This window comes from Apium graveolens, chromosome 1 (assembly GCF_009905375.1).
Source record: "Apium graveolens cultivar Ventura chromosome 1, ASM990537v1, whole genome shotgun sequence".
Classification (NCBI taxonomy): Eukaryota; Viridiplantae; Streptophyta; class Magnoliopsida; order Apiales; family Apiaceae; genus Apium; species Apium graveolens.
In genome coordinates, this window is record NC_133647.1 from 190,216,338 (window position 1) to 190,234,564 (window position 18,227).

General features: G+C 33.0%; 2 protein-coding genes across 2 annotated transcripts; both read left to right on the forward strand.

The window, feature by feature from the left end:
• Nucleotides 1-6,237: 6,237 nt before the first annotated feature.
• Nucleotides 6,238-6,780, forward strand: LOC141713778 (uncharacterized). Its single transcript, XM_074517355.1, has one exon. It carries the CDS (start codon nt 6,238-6,240, stop codon nt 6,778-6,780), a length of 543 nt encoding a protein of 180 aa, XP_074373456.1.
• A 9,772-nt stretch (nt 6,781-16,552) lies between these two features.
• LOC141723176 (putative carboxylesterase 6) lies at nt 16,553-17,841 on the forward strand. Its single transcript, XM_074525079.1, has one exon. It carries the CDS (start codon nt 16,625-16,627, stop codon nt 17,651-17,653), a length of 1,029 nt encoding a protein of 342 aa, XP_074381180.1. The 5' UTR covers nt 16,553-16,624; the 3' UTR covers nt 17,654-17,841.
• The last annotated feature ends 386 nt before the right edge of the window (nt 17,842-18,227 follow it).

Genomic DNA, 18,227 nt, shown 5'->3' on the forward strand with positions numbered 1-18,227 from the left:
ATCCCCGAGCTCCTCTCCCGGACTCGGGATTTCCCTTATAATGAACTCGCTCCTTTAGTAGGCGGAGAAGCCTTTACACCCTTACAAGTATTTGTCTTGGTGCGTAACATAAGGGTCACCACCTCAAAATAAATGTAATACCTACACAACTTATCTTAGACAATAACTCCCCGCTATTTCTTCATAGTTGTTGTAGAGCCTTTGTGTGGACTTGGCTTCCTTAGCTTTTGTCAGTCTTGGATCTTAGTGATCCGGTCTTGGGTCTTTCCTCTTCTTCACGGTGTAAATAGAACGAGAATCACGTCACGTCACTTCACCTCACTACTAAACTAATAAGACAATCCATGAAACAAACCAAGTATAGAAAAGATGGTTTGAACTAGTATGTTATTGTGCTAGCCCACAAATAGTATAATATTCAAATAAGAATATTAACACTAAATAAGAATACTTGACTTAAAATAATAAATAGTAGTCCAAGTATTTTTATGATTACTCCTTTATAGATTAAATAGATAGGTGGAGTAATATGAGAAGTCTTTTTATATTAAGCATTTATGGCTTATGACTTATTTAGTATTCTTCTTCTTTCGATTATATATTTATAGATCAAAGAATACTTTAATTACAACCTCGGAGTTGTAATTTTACCTTTAAGTATATCAACTTAAGATTTTAAGGTATACTTGTATATTGATGATTATAAGGTCAAAGTATACTCTTTTAAATTCAAGCATTTTATAAGATTTATGAGTCTTAGCCAAGATCCAAATAAGTTAAGTGCAAATAATTGGCTTAAAACTGTGCTTTCGAAATTTTGGACGAATAATTACGAGTATTTTATAGTTGTCATAGTATAACCCCACGGAACACTGAAAGTTGTTAGAAGGGGCTTATACGATATGACTCGTAATAGTTTATATACACGATATGTGTTAGCCAAGATCCAATTAAATAGCGTAAAATTAATTGGCTAACTCGTGAATTTGATTCGTCCTTAATTTTAACGGATGATTACGAATTGTTTATAAATCGAGTTATAATCCCCCGGAACACTAAAGATGTTAGAAAGGATAAAAACTATGCTTCGTAATAATTTATGTGCACGAAATGTGTTAGACAAGATCCAATTAAATAAGTGCAAGTAATTGGATAACTCGTGAACTTAATCTGTTTTGATATTTGACAAATTACGAAGTATTTATAGATCGAGTTATAATCCCCCGGAACACTGGAGATGTTAGAAGGGATTAAAACTTTACTTCGTAATATTTTATGTGCACGAATAATTGTTAGCCAAGGTCCAATAATAAAAATAATTGGCTAACTCGTGAACTTGGGTCAAATATAATCTCCCCTTTGGAGACGAAGTACTTTTGTTTATAGATCTTCTTTTTAGATGATTTATGTGAAGATCAAGTACTTATTCGAATTCCGAGTTCGAATCTTAGTTCACTTAAGAACTTTATTTATAAGAGATCTTGTATTAGAGCTTAAGATGAAGTAAAGAAATTAAGTACAAAGCTCAAATAAAAAGAACTCAAATAAGAAGCTAAAAGTTACCACTTTTGAAGAACGGTCGGAAAAGTTTGCCGGAAAAATTCGACGGAGGTTCGGCCGGATTTTGGCACTTTGGTCGAACTTGGGCAGCCCTTCGGGAGGCCAGGAAGTAGTAGTGAATGAGCTCACTTGGTGGGATAAATCTTGGTTTGGTGAAGCTAAACTTGAGTTTCAAAAACCTTGTATATATGTAAGTATATAGAATAGAGAGAAGGTTTTTGAGAAGAAGTGTGTGTATAGAATTTGAAAGAGATGAAGAGAAGCACTTCTTGAAAAAATCCTAGAAACTTTGTGGCTCTTTATCTTGAAGAAAATGGGTTGGGTTGGGGGTTTATTTATAGGAGAAGTTGGGTGGATTGAATGGTGGAGATTTGAGGAAAATGGATGGTGGATGGTGTATGTCACATGGATTGATGACATGGAAAGCAAAGTGTGTTTCTTTGCAACTTTCCATATGAGACAAGCAACTTTATGGGTTCAAAATCTTAGCTTATATATTTGAATAAATATATTTTCCTTTTCTTTTAATCATTGTTTAATCACTTAATTAAGGATTAAACACCATTAATTATGACCACCTTGAAAACTCCTAAATAAATACCATAAAAAATATGATAATTACTTAAATAATATAAAACGATGTCCTGCAAGTTTTGGTCTACTTTATTCAACGGTAACTAGGTCAAACGTGGTCAACTGTGGGACCAACTGTCTCGATTTTTGTGCCCGGACAAAAATTCTCTGAATGCTATGCAATTTTTACCATACTTATAAAATACCATTTAAATGATCCATACTAAATTTCAAGTCATTATAGCATGTGAAAGTATTTTATCTAAAAATTAAACTGTCATGTCAGCCTTTCTTCGAAGAGAAAATATCACCGGTCTTGAAATAAAGGAGATGGATCTTTTGATCAAAGTTTTGACTTGAATAGATACTTAAAATATATTTCCTAATATATAAAATATATTTGAATGATAGGAAATGTGTTTGAGTATTTTTGAATAATTTTCTCCGAGAAGTGCTTATTTTACGATATGGGAGAAAATTACTGTAAGTATTTATAAATGAGTTGCAGAACTGGATATTAATATTCCAACCATGAATATTAATAAACCTTGAATAAAACTCTTTTTGATTGATGTGAGAATATATTTTTGAGCAAAGAGTTAAATAATTTTGATATAGCATGAGGCCTTTCAAAGAATATTTCTGATATATTCCTTATTCGAGCTTGTTGCCATATTCTTGTTGCAACACAGATCTAAGAAATATCATATCTTGATGTTTCTTCTTTTATCATATTGCCTTAGAGATATATTTCATAAAGATATAGTTTTGATATTTTGCAAAAATGGAATATCTCTTTTATCTGTTTAAAAGACATGATTTTGCTAGTTTGGCTTTTTAACTTTGATTTGGATCAATTAAATTCATGTCCTAATGGAGAGGATCTATGTGTTCTTAATTTTATATTTAATCGTACAAATACCAAAATAAATAATATATCGAAGATATCCTTTCAGATCAAACCGCATATGTGGCTTGGTTTGCGGTTTTATGAAAAATCACACCATCCGCACCGCGAACACCCCTACTATTAAATCTAGGGAATGATGGAACATCTTTTTACTGAAGAGTTTTCTTTGCTTTCTAATTTCTTGAAAAACAAGCCAAGCAACAAGGTGCTAGGTCCTTTTTTTTTCTTTTTCTTTTGCTAATCGGGTATTAGGTCCTTTTGATTACAAATTCACAATAAATCATCCCCTAATTAGAGTAATTGGTTCAAACTACTTGAGATGATTTTGTGTTAGAAACACTTCATAGTACTCTATCCTTATATAATTTTATCCAAATATTTGGTAGTTATGATCCTTATACTATCAATTTAATATGAAGTCTTAGATATTTAAACAATTGATAATAACCGTTGTAACTAAAATAAATAAATATTCTATAACCAACTATCAGTGGTTATTCTAAATTTAATAGAATATCCTACTCTTTTAATGATTTAAATAAAAAAGAAGTAGGTATCCTAAACTGAACAAAATACTAATGCAAAATTCATATTTATTATTTTCTTCAAATTCTGGATATTATTTTTTATACAATTATTTAAACATCACTAAATTAAACATTAATTTGTGAGTTTTGCGTGGGCTGAATTTGATTTATTGAACCCAAGTTAGAGCCAAAAAAAATGAAAGAATTTCAATTGGCGGGAGTATTCGCCCAAATTTCCCACGGAATATGCATTGCAGGTATACATGTTCATCTTTGAATTTTTTGACGTAAGATGCGCATGTAAGATGCGCATGTTATGCATGCGTATGGCCTTTAAATATTTAATCAGTGTGCATGACTATCATGCTGTAAAGAAAAAACAAAAAACAAATACGCATTCCAAGAATTCGTATTCTTTGTTAAAATTTTAAAATCGAAGACCAATCTTCCAGATGCATGTTTCGTGGGTATTTTCGGCATACACTCCCGTCAATCAGTATTTTGGTTATTAGCCCCAAATGTTGGTTATTTTAATTTTTCACCCAAATAAAATCAAACGTAAATTGGTAAACTTTTTCTTTGTTTGAACTTTAATTTGTTTACTGATTCTGGATATTAATCAACATTTCGAACTCATACATTATGACTTACCACAAAAATCGAATTCGAAAAATTAAGAACCAAACTAGAAAATTCTCGAAATTGTTAGAACTCGACATGCATTCCAAGATACAAAGTTTTTATTATTTATTAGGGCTTGGTAACACATTACGACCTACCACCGGCTCACCAAGTTTCACCACTGGTGGCAGAAAAAAAGAGGAGGTGCCCGAGTTTCGGGTTTTCTTCCTAATCTTCACCGATTTCATAATGTATGGATACAACCGACTTAATTTCATCATAAAAAAACTTTAAATCCACCAAAATTCGAGAACCCGTCAATTAGGATTTCAAATAAATCAAAACAAAAGATAGGATAGGTGACATACACGGCATGTATAGAATCTAAAATTAGGCACGAAATTGAGTTTAGAATAGAGAGGAACCAAAAGAATGGCCACGAGAGCTTTTGCCGAAAAGAGAAACAAATACAGAGGAGAAAGTAGAAAAAAGAAAAATGGGTTTAAAGGGCTGTGTCAGGGGCAAATGGGTCATTGCACCCTTTTTTATTTTTTATTTTTCTTTGACTTGAAATACAAAAAATCGAGCTTGGAAAATAGAAAATTGGGGATTAACATCTTATTAAAAATAAAATTTAATTTTAAAGTTATAGAGTATTAAATTATCTATCTCCCCATATTTTTAAAATAATTTTTGAACGAACGGTTTATTTTATTTGAATTTTAAAAAATAGGCTTCAAAACTAGAAACAACTTTCATAACTCCTCATAAAATACTAAAGCACAAAAATAAATGGAACTCTGTTATAATCTATTGTAATTTTTAAGTCAATGGTAAAATAGTAAAACTAGTCTTAGGAGTAGAAATTTTGATAATGCATTTAATGTTTTTGTTCTTCAACTTGCCTATAAATACATGGCCTTGGTGAATAAAAAATTTGCACCAAGCATCTTACAAATATGCTCTCTATCTCCCTCCGATTATCATTCTTTCCCTCTCAGATTTAGTAGCCCATTCTAAAATATTAAACCTAGTATATTACAACACGTTATCAGCACGAAGCCCTGCCGAAACTGATAAGGTATAATTTTAAATTTAAATATACATATATATGAGTAGACGTGGTTACACCCTCTACATATAATTCAAATATATATAACCGGAGTAGACGTGGTTACACCCTCTACTAATAATTTAAATATATATGGCCGGAGCACCGCCTATTAAAATTATTTTACGGTACCATTTAATTTTGGGTAATACCGAAGTATAGTGGGAACCTTGATTTATAAATTGCATACTTATCGGATAATAATTTTTTTTGCCCCTAACTAACTTATGCAGGATTGTCCACTTTAATTTATTATTGGTCGGAGATAACCTGCATACGCAGACGTCCGTATGGCGGGTGAAAATCCATTTGTCATTTTATATATAGATCTATTTATAATATCAATGATAATAATGATATATACATTGATTATTGCGTACTTGTTAACGCACCCGATTAACTAAGATTTTATGTAATATTTACATTGATGAATTAAAATTTAATAATTTTCATGTTAATTCAGATTTAGTATGACAAATATTACAAGCTTGTCGTTCGTTGCCTTGGACATTTCTGGCGATAATTATTTATCATGGGTACAAGATGTAAAGTTGCACTTGGGTTCAAAAAAATTAAGCGATACAATAAAGGCTGAAAATAAATCCACAGCCGAAGAAAACTTTACCTCTATAATTTTTCTCCAACACCACATGCATGAAGATTTAAAATCTGAGTAGTTAAAAGTCGAGGATCCCTTTATTTTATGGGAAAATCTAAAGGATAGGTTCGAACATCATAAACTAGTTTATCTACCTGCAGCTGAAAATGATTGGGCTAATTTAAGACTTCAGGATTTTAAGAGTGTCCGAGCATATAGCTCTACTTTGTTCAAAATAAGTTCTAAGCTTATTATGTGTGGTGAGAAAGTTACGGAAAAAAGAAAAATCGATAAAACGCTATCAACTTTTCACCCCAACAATATCAACTTAGCAGAGATGTACAGGGAGCGCAAATTTACTAAGTTCGGGGATCTTCTATCAACTCTCCTTGTTGCTGAACAGAATCATGAATTGGTGATTAAGAATCATCAATCTCGTCCAACAGGATCTGCCCCATTACCTGAAGTAAATAACATGTCATTCCAGCAAAATGTACATGGAAAAGGGTATAGAAGTGGACGGGGCCAAGGGCGGTACCGTGGACGAGGTCGGAGCCACGAGCATTTTCGTCCATATAACAACTCTGGTCACCGGAAGTGGCAATCTGAATCACAGAGTAAAAGAAAGGCACCACGAGGAGGAAAAACTAAAAATGTTTGCTATAGGTGCGGCATGGATGGGCGATGGACACGTAATTGTCATGCCCCGGATCATCTTGTTAAGTTATACCAATCTTCACAAAAATCAAAAGAGAAAATGGTAGAAACAAATTTCGCCAACAATAACATAGATGATTTCCCGAGAATTGCAACTGGAGGAATAAGCATTAATGGTCCGAATGAACCTAACGAAACTCCCATATGGGAGGCTGAAGATTAGTTTCATATAATTACTATAGTAGTGTGTATTGTGTGCTTTATTTTGTTTGAACTATGTAGTGTGTTTTGTTCTTATCAAATAAATTATATTTCTTAATTATATACAGAATGGATTCTAAAGATATATGCATTGCTGATTGTGATACAACTCATACGATTCTACAGAACCGAAAATATTTTACCCAAATAACCAAAACCGAAGCTCAAGTCGGAACGATTTCCGGCGTATCTAATATAATCGAAGGTTTTGGAAAAGCTAGTTTTATCCTCCCTAATGGTACTCACATACACATTCCAAATGCATTATATTCTAGTAAGTCTACTAGAAATCTTCTTAGTTTTAAAGATATCCGACTCAATAATTTTCATATCGAAACTACCTATGAGGCTGATAGAGAATATCTTCTTATTACTTCCGCTAATTCTACAAACAAGAAAATCTTAGAAAAGTTTCACTCACTTTACTCAGGATTATATATGATGAAAATTAGAACTATTGAGTCACACAATGTCATTGCTTCCAAACTCATAGATCCAAAATCTTTTACACTTTGGCATGAAAGATTAAGTCATCCTGGTGTCTCTATGATGCGTCGTATTATAGAGAATTCTACTGGTCATCCTCTTAAAGATTTTAAAGTTCTTTCCAACAATGACCTTCCATGTTCAGCATGTTCTTTAGGAAAATTGATTACTCGACCATCCCCTACTAAAGTTCAGCTTGAAAACCCTACTTTTCTAGAAAGGATCCAAGGCGACATATGTGGACCTATACACCCATCATCTGGCCCATTTAGGTACTTCATGGTATTAATCGATGCCTCAACTAGATGGTCTCGTGTTTGTCTTCTCTCAACTCGTAATGATGCTTTTCCAAATTACTTGCCCAAATAATCAAATTACGAGCTCGATTCCCGGATCATTGCATTAAGTCAATTCGTTTAGATAATGCCGGCGAATTCATATCTGCAACTTTTGTCGACTAATGCATGTCTGCAGGAATCTCAGTTGAACACACAGTTCCTCATGTACATACACAAAATGGGTTAGCCGAGTCATTTATCAAAAGACTCCAACTTATTGCAAGACCGTTGTTGTTGAAAGCAAAATTACCTACATCTATTTGGGGTCACGCAATACTTCATGCTGCTAATATTATTAGGATTAGACCAACTTCCTACAACCAACATTCTCCGCTACAACTGGTACTTGGTCAAGTTCCTAATATTTCTCACTTCAATTTTATCGGATGTGCTGTATATGTACCGATTGCTCCACCACAAAGATTGAAGATGGGAGCTAAAAGAAGAGTGGGTATCTACGTTGGTTTTGATTCCACATCTATAATTAGATATCTGGAGCCTCTAACCGGAGACTTATTTACCGCAAGATATGCAGATTATCATTTTGACGAGTCTATGTTTCCTCTCTTAGGGGGAGATAAACATTCAAATAAAGTTAATCCTGACATAACATGGAATGCATCAGGATTATATTTTCTAGATCCACGTACCGGTCAATGCGAACTTGAAGTTAAAAGAATTATTCATATGCAAAATATCACAAACCAAATGCCTGACGCATTTAACGATTCTAGAAATATAACTAAATCTCATATACCTGCAGTAAATACTCCAGCTAGAATAGATATACCAATTCAAAAATCAGATACAAAAGAATTGGGTACAGAATCAAAGCCACGCCTGAAGCGTGGTAGACCGGTCGGTGCAAAAGATGTTGCACCACGAAAAAGAAAAATAAAGAAAATTTCCCCTGAAGTGGCACATGCTCCAGAAGAAGCAAATACCCCTGAAGTGGTATTATCTCCTGAAGAGATTCCAGTCCCTGAAGATACGGGGTTAAACAATCACGAAATTTAAATAAATTATGTGCATGGTATGAAATTATGGGATCGAAGTAAAGTCATAATCGATGATGTATTTGTGTATTCCGCAACATTGGAAGTAGACATAAATTCTGATCCTGAACCACAAAGTGTGGATGAATGTCGTCGAAGAAAAGACTGGTCAAAATGGAAAGACGCAATCCAAACAGAATTAAATTCATTGCGTAAAAGAGAAGTATTTGGACCTGTTGTCCAAACACCAATCGGTGTGAACCCTGTTGGGAATAAATGGGTATTCATAAGAAAACGAAATGAAAAGAATGAAATTATGATATATAAATCCCGACTTGTAGCACAAGGGTTTTCTCAAAGGCCCGAAATTGATTATCAAGAGACATACTCGCTAGTGATGGATGAAATTACTTTTCGTTTTATATTAGGTATGGCATCTAAAGAAAAATTGGAAACACGTCTTATGGACGTCGTTACGGCATACCTATATGGTTCACTTGATAGTGAAATTTTTATGAAAATCCCAGAAGGGTTAAAAATGGATGAGTTCAAGAAATCTTGTCATATATACTCCATTAAACTTCAACGATCATTGTATGGGCTGAAACAATCTGGTCGTATGTGGTATAACAAACTAAGTCGTTATTTACAAAAGAATGGGTATATTAATAACCAAATTTCTCCATGTGTTTTTATCAAAAAAATTACAATCTGGTTTTGTGATTATTGTTGTATATGTGGATGATTTAAATCTTGTAGGAACAGCTACGGAGGTTAATAATGCTGTCATATACTTAAAAACAGAGTTTGAAATGAAAGATCTTGGAAGGACAAAATATTGTCTTGGGATACAAGTCGAGCACTTGTCAACATGAATTTTCCTCCACCAATCCACATATACAGAAAAGGTTTTGAACAGATTTTATATGGATAAATCTCATCCATTAACTACTCCAATGGTGGTTAGATCTTTAGATCCTGATAAAGATCCATTTCGACCATGAGAAGACGATGAAGAGGTTCTTGGTCCTGAAATCCCATATCTAGGTCCAATTGGTGCACTTATGTATCTTGCAAATAATACAAGGCCATATATTGCATTTGCTGTGAATTTATTGGCTAGATTTAGCTCTGCTCCGATGTACAGACATTGGAATGAGATCAAACATATATTTCGTTATCTTCGTGGAACAACAGACTTTGGATTATTCTTCCCGAAAAAATCAACATCTCAGTTGATTGGATATACAGACGCTGGATATTTGTCAGATCCTCATTTTGGTAAATCACAAACTGGATATGTATTTACATATTGCGGTAAAGCCATTTCCTGGAAATCCACGAAGCAAACTACAGTGGCAACCTCAACAAATCACTCAGAATTCATTGCAATTCATGAAACCAGTAGAGAATGTGTTTGGTTGCGATCTATCATCAAGAATATTCGGGAATCATGTGGATTACCAGACATCACTAGAAGTCCTACCATTATGTTTGAGGATAACACTGCATGCATTGATCAACTCAAGGAAGAATATATCAAAGGAGACAGGACAAAACACATTTCACCAAAATTCTTCTACACTCACGAGCTTCAAAAGAATGGTGAAATTGATGTTCAACAAATTCGGTCATGTGACAACCTTGCTGATTTATTCACGAAATCATTACCAAATTCAACATTTGGGAAGTTACGACATAACATTGGAATGCGTCGACTCAAAGATTTGTTACAACAAAATTCAGAGAATGATTAGTTTTCCAGGGGAGATTGTACTCTTTTTCTTTCGTCAAAGTTTTTATCCCACTGGGTTTTTCTTTGAACAAGGTTTTAACGGGGCAATCTATGATCCATGTTAAATGACAATCAAAGGAGAGTGTTATAATTGATTGTAATTTTTAAGTCAATGGTAAAATAGTAAAGCTAGTCTTAGGAGTAGAAATTTTGATAATGCATTTAATGTTTTTGTTCTTCAACTTGGCTATAAATACATGGCCTTGGTGAATGAAAAATTTGCACCAAGCATCTTACAAATATGCTCTCTATCTCCCTCCGATTATCATTCTTTCCCTCTCAGATTTAGTAGCCCCTTCTAAAATATTAAAGCTAGTATATTACAACAAACTCTTATTTTTAGAAATATCTCTAAGGTTGTTGTAGATATAGTGAAATAAATTTTATAATTTGAAAATGCTCCAATAATTTTATAAAAATATTTAAAAGTTAAATAATCAATATTTTTCATTAAATAAATCATTTAAAAACACCCCGACCCATGATCAATCACATAAGAGTCAAATAACATATAATCACGTAATTAAATCAAACAAACCTCATACCTACCTATTTTCCTATTTTCATTTTATTTATCACCTATTTTTTGTATTTAACACTCATATAAAAATTTGAATAACAATACGACTTTAAAATTTTAATTTAAATAATCAGAAAAAAACTTATAACTCATCTCATCACATATTTTTATATAATCAATTCAACTCAGGTTTTTTTATTATCATCGAATTCATTTTTCGTATTAACAAATTTTACATGTTATGTCTTAATTCTTAATTGACGGTCCGACTCACTTATTAACTAAATACTTGAATATATGTCATAAATTAACTTATCAAACCTTAAATAAATTTGTATTTAATTATTTACTCAATAATTCACATAAATTACACATAATTAAATAATTATTAATTTGTTCATATATTATATTTTGTGAAAAACCCGAATATTACACTACTCATCTGGGGTAAAGTTCTATGTATTCCCCTATTTCATTGGAGTCCTTAGAGTCCATATATGTTCTGCAAATAAAATAGAGCTTAAATTGTTGCAAAACGTATTATTTTTCGAATGATATTCTACAAATATCACAATTTTATTAAAAATCTTACAGATTGCATAGATTTTACAAGTAGAGCGTTGCAAAATATATTATTCAACAAAACATGCTTAGTTTGCAGAACATAATTGTTCATGTTGCATAATATACATATTGTACTTGTAAATATATGAAATTTGCATGAGTTTATTAAAATAATGATATTTGTAAAACAATATAACACGTTTTAGAAAATATTTTATTTGCAGAATATAGATGGAGTCCGAGAATTCTAATTAAAAGGTGAACTCCGTAAAATTTTACTCATATGGAATAGAAATGCACAAAAAGCCCGGGCCTGAAAATCTGGCCCGGTCAAGCCCGGCACAGTCCCGGCCCGGGTTTCAGACCTCGACGGGCCCTATATTTTTAGGTAAAGTCCGGTCCGGCCCGGTTAAAAGCTCGGGCTTCGGCTAATCTTAGATTCTGGAATAAGCTAAAGCTAATCTCAGACTCACTACAAATCATGCCGATTAGAATTTAAAAGTCATATTGTTTCGTACTTTCGTTGTGGAATATATTTATGTTTACATAGGAGAGAGAAAGTTACATAAAACTATTAAATTAGAAAAAAATCAAAAGAGAAGTGAGGCTCAGATCTGTAATAGAATGGGTAAAAGGGTAACACCGCCATGGCTGCAAACACACAAGACACACAAGAATTAAATCACTTGTGCCATCCGGGTTGCCCCGCTAAGATACGGGTCACATTCACAAATACCCATTTTAACTCAGAAAGACCTAATTTATCATCACAGCCTCGAACAAATTTTATTTATATTTGGTAACTAGAATACTGTACTATCAATGTTTTCATGTTTGTTGTTATTTTGGTTGTTGGCTGAAGATGAAAGAGCAAGTCCAAACTCCAAAGCTCTAAATATACATATATATATATATGTACACACATATATGTAAAAAAAGGGTGGTTGATTTAAGAAGATATAAAATCATAGGCTTTGTGTTCAGAGAGGGGCAACCACCCTTCTAAACATCCCTTCTCTCTGCAGCCTCATCTCTCTGTCTTTCTCAGTTTGTGTGTTTTGGCCACTCAAACACTTCCTCGTAGAAATTAGGGGTCTTGTGAACAGGGATATTTTTGAAATCAAAATTTGATTCGAAATCTGAATAATACAATCCGATAATTATCCAAAAATTGATTTAAATCAATCTGAAAAATACTTGAATCAAAAATTTAACTGAAAATGATCCGAAATATAAAATCTGATTATAACTTGAAACCGATTAAAACCGAATAATAAATTATCAAAACTGAATATCACCCGAAATAAGCAAAATTTATATTTTAAACAATTTTATGTTTATCATAACATGCTTATCTAATCATTTTTTTTGTAAAAGTACATTATATTATATTAAAAATATTAAATTAAATAAAAAGGATATTTTTTAATCTTAAAAATTGAAAAAATAAATAAATTATGATCCGAAAATATCTGAACCAAATTTAATCCGAATAAAATTTTGTCCAGTCTTAATCCAAATTTTATCCGATTTTAATCTGAATTGGAACCAAGCAAAATCAAATCCGATCCGAATGTTTTTCAAATATATCATAATTAGAAAGTAGATCTGATCCAAAATTGAACCGATCCGAAACCAAATCAGTAATCCGAATGGATCTAGTGAAGAGGGATATTTTTTTCTTTTCAACTTCCTCACTTATCTTTTTTTTTTAATTATTAGCGTTTTTCTCGAACTGCGCATTTTTTAATATATTTATATTTGTCATTAAGAATAAAATTATATATCTCAATTGAAAACAAATAAACAAACCAAGTTATTCCCATGTCCCATTTTAACTGACTTTTTATCATGTAAATTGAGGTGATAAAAAGACATACCTACACATATTTATTATCTTTAATATTTATATCCAATTGAAGTTTAAAATATAAGTTTTAACTTGATATAAAATTTATAATTATTTATCAAGTATAAGTAGTACTTTTATCATCATAAAATTTGGGTTAAAAAATCAAATATCAGTTAAAATGCGATAATATAGATACTTGGAATAATTAGGATCATATCAAATCTCGAACATAAAGATAAGCCTTTTACTTTTTACTGTCTCATCGCGCTTGAATTAATGTGGACATTTAATTGCATAATGAAGGGGGAAATTACAAAATTGAATTTGTTTTGTATGAAAAAAGGGTATATGATTTTATTCCGAAGCAATCAAATAATAATAATTCTTTCCCTTGTCTAAATTTAACCCTTAAAAATGTTAAACAAATTTTTTTCTAAACTGTAAATTGTCAATAAAGTACAGGGGTAGAAAGGGAAAAATGAGGCTCAGATCTGTAAAAGCATCAGGCAAAGAGGGTGCCACCGCCATGGCTGCAACCACCAGACCAACTGGGTTGCCCCGCCAAGATACGGCTCACTTTCACTCCCTGCCCAATTTTACTCAGAAAAACAAATTATTTAAATCATCATCACAGCCCCTTTGTTACAAATATAATTTCCCTTCGGTCTAGCTAGCTGCTCATATATTTTTCTTGTTTCATATTTTCCATCAACAAATATTTCAAGAATACTTCTGCTGCTGCTGCCGGCACTAGCAAAAGATCCCCGTTGGGGTTTAATAGTATAGTATAGATTTATTTGTCTGGGTATATACTAGCAAAGGGTTGTTGGTTACGGAATAGGACATGAAATCACAGGCTCTCATTGAATGATTTTGGAAAATACATTCAAGTGTTACAGAGAGGGGCAACAACCCTTTGAAAACATCCCTTCTCTCTGGAACCTCATTCTTGTTTTTCTGAGTTTTACATGCCCCCTAATTTGCTTTGCTTCCCCAGACCTTTGTTTTATAGTGTGTCCCTGTAGCTGTAGTTGGGAATTGTAAAAGCTCAAGTTTAGAAGGGTATTTAGGTCATTACGTTTACATTTATTTTTGTGATTTACGAGGGATCATCTTCCTTCACATATCTGGAAGTGACTAGATGGGCACTCACTTGGTAAAATAAACTTTAGAATTTTCAAGAACACTATACTAGCTTTGGGTTATTTTAAACATGATACATAAATATTGATGAACGTCCTATATTTATAACAATTCTACCAATCAAAATCAAAATACACCAAACTCGTACTTATTATGTGCACAAGGCAAACATTCGAAAGAAAGACCGATAAAACAAATTGAGAAATTCAAGTTACTGCCGAGCTCAAAAATCGAAAAGTCAATCTAAAACTATCGAAACCGAACAAATCGTAGAAAAAAAATTTGTTTGGTTTTGGGCTTTTTAGATTGACCAACTTCTGAAAAGATTTATAAAATATTATTTTATTTTAAAAATATTTATAAAATTATGATATTTGATGATAGGTTGTAATTTAGTATATATGGTAACCATTTTCGATTATATTTTGGATTATATTTTATGTTACAAATTAGGTTTATGGTTATAATTTACGTATTTTTATAAAAAAAATTATATTTTCAAGTTGTAAATGTGGTTTTAAAAATGGATACACGTATTTATCATAAACTAGATTCTAAAATAAGATTTCACCATCTACATTGGTCCTTGTTTAATTACTAAATTACACTTTAGAAACTGTAAAAAAAAGTAAAATTTAATTTTTTATCAAGAAAAATGAAGAAAAAAGGCTCAGATCTGTAAAGAGAACATCAAGCATAGAGGGCAACACAGCCATGGCTGCGACCCATCTCGGTCGCCCCGCCAAGCTACAATGTCACATTCACTCTACACTCGATTTTACCCAGAAAACCACACCATTTTTATCATCACAGCCTTTTTTAACAAGATTTCCCAAACGAGCCCTTAAAACATCAATCTCTCTTTGTCTCTCTCTCTCTCTCCCATATATACATAAATATATAAGGGATATGATAAAAACACACACACAAACACACACACAGAATAAGGGCTGTTGATTTGAAATTAAAAAATCATGGGCTGCAAGATCTTTGGATCTTAACAAAGAGGGGCAACTGCCCTTAAGACACCCTCTTCTCTTTGTTGCCTCATTTTGTTTTCTGGGTTTTTTATGTTCTGTTCTTTTTACCTAGACCTGGTTTTATACCGTGTGTGTTTTTTTGTTTACCTTTTTGCCCTGCCTTTGATGAGTAACTGTTAAAGTAACAACTTTTTTTACTGTTTATTATTTTTGAGAATGCGTTTTTTAAAAGAAGCTTTGAGGTTGACATTTTTGTTTTACTTTTAAGATTGTGTTTTTAATTTCTATTTCTGATTTTAATATTACAAAAACCCAAATTATTCGATTGAGAAAAACGGATTGGATATTAATTCCAAATTTTGATGATTCTAGCGGGCTTGAAGAAAATGGGCAAATGGGCTTTGAGTGATTGGGCCATGTTGAGTATGAGGAGAAACAATCAAACAAACTTTTTTCTAGCTATTGACGAAAAATAGCATATATTTTTACCATAACCGTATTTTTTTTGAAACCATAACCGTATTATTCTTTCAAGTTGCAATTGACGAAATTTGCATCCCTATCTACCTAATATGAGAAAAAAAAAGGAGATGGTCAACACCAAAAGAATAATGAACATAAATAGGCAGTTATATGAAGAATAAGAATAGCATAAAGGCCCATTTGCATGTTCTTGTACAAGATTTCGTAGTTCTTGTACAAGATCTCGTATGTATCATCATTATCAGTAGGAAGCTTTAAACATTCTTAATTTCTCATTCCATAGTAGCATCCATCTGCTGTGAGATAAATTTCGGAATGAACGAGAATCAAGACACGGGTCAACAAAGAAAAATCCATATCAGTAGACTATTCCATCACTTCACAGTTTTGAACATTACATTGTGTAGTTTTAGCTATACAAGAGCGTTGAAAAAATGCAAGCATCTCTGTAATCACTGCGCCCACAATCATATACTCCATATTGACTATCTGTCCAATTTGCCCACTTGTCATCTAAGGATGGGAGAACCATCCTTTGGCCTTTAACCCTCCATAGTACTACAATCTTATCTTTCTTCAATGCTCATTCTTCTATATAAATCCACTTCAATGAACTCGTTTTGTAAACTAAAACACTTCTAACACTTCACATGAGAAGAAAAAGAATGGTTGCCTTAACCTTAGACCCACCTTTAAGCCTTAAACTTACCAAACATATCCCTCAACTACCTAGAGTTGTGAAGGAGGAAATACATGGCCTTATTAGGGTTTATAAAGACGGACACGTGGAACGACCACAGATCGTTCCATGTGTCACGAATAATGTATTAGCCCCGGAGCTTGGTGTCGTCTCTCATGACATTGTTATTGATAAGTTTACAGGCATTTGGGCACGGTTGTATGTTCCGAAGTTTAATGGGAATAAGCTCCCTTTGCTTGTGTACTTCCATGGTGGTGGATTTTGTGTTGGTTCTGCTGCTTGGAGTTGTTATCATGATTTTTTAGCACGACTAGCTGCTAAAGCCGGATGCATAATCATGTCCGTAAATTACAGATTAGCCCCGGAAAATCCTCTCCCAGCAGCGTACGAGGATGGTTTAAAGGCTCTAACATGGCTAATACAACAAGCAACATACTCAACAACTGAATTATGGTCAAGAAAATGTGACTTCTCTCACATGTTTCTAGCTGGTGATAGTGCTGGTGCCAATATAGCCTACAATGTGTCCATGCGCTTAAATTCTAGCACGTCGCTAAAAGGAATTATACTAATCCAGCCATTTTTTGGGGGTGAAATCAGAACTCACTCGGAGAAACATATGGTCCAGCCACCTCACTCTGCACTTACCTTGGATACTTCTGATAAATATTGGCGATTATCATTGCCATCGGGGTCAAACCGTGACCATCCGTGGTGCAATCCAACAGTAAATGGGAAAATTAAAATAGGAGCAGCTAAAAATTCATCATCTTCCGTTATGGTTTGTATATCTGAACTGGACATACTAAAAGATAGGAACTTGGAGTTCTGCAATGCTCTGAAAATTTCGGGAACCAAAGTGGAATGTTTAATCTCGAAAGGAGTTGGACATGCATTTCAAATTCTGAGCACGACTCAGATTTCACAAACTCGTGCAAATGAGATGATCTCTCATGTCAAGGCCTTCATTAACAGATGAAGTTGATTATCATAGATTATAAACTGCAACTACTAATTGTTTGACTTTCTTATACAATGCATCCAAAACAAGTGTATCATGTAAATCAATTATATCATGCTACTACAGTAGTAAAAATGTACAATAATTTGTATTATATGTTATAAATTAAATTGGTGTTTATTAGACTTTTTTGTACATGTATTATACTACCGAAAATTATGTAATGCAAATCCAGTTGCGGAACCAGAATTTCAAAGAATCGCCGCTAATATATTTTGTAATAGGAGTTTTAACATTGATGTTGATTGCTTGGATAGAGTTAGAGCCGACTTGTTTGCACTTTCCCATATTCTTCCAGTTCCGGATTTGTGGGTAGTGCATGGTCTGTGAATGAAGTCAAGAGTGCTTTATGAGGGTGGGATGGGTGGATGTGCACATCAATAGGGTTAAAAGTCCAATTTTGAGAGCTTAAGTTTGATCTTTTTGCTACTCCAGTAGCAATTCCACTAAAGTTCTAGTGATTATGCATATTTAACATAGGTAATATAGAGTACAAGCAAAAATAGCCTCAAGATTATCGATCAGTATTCAT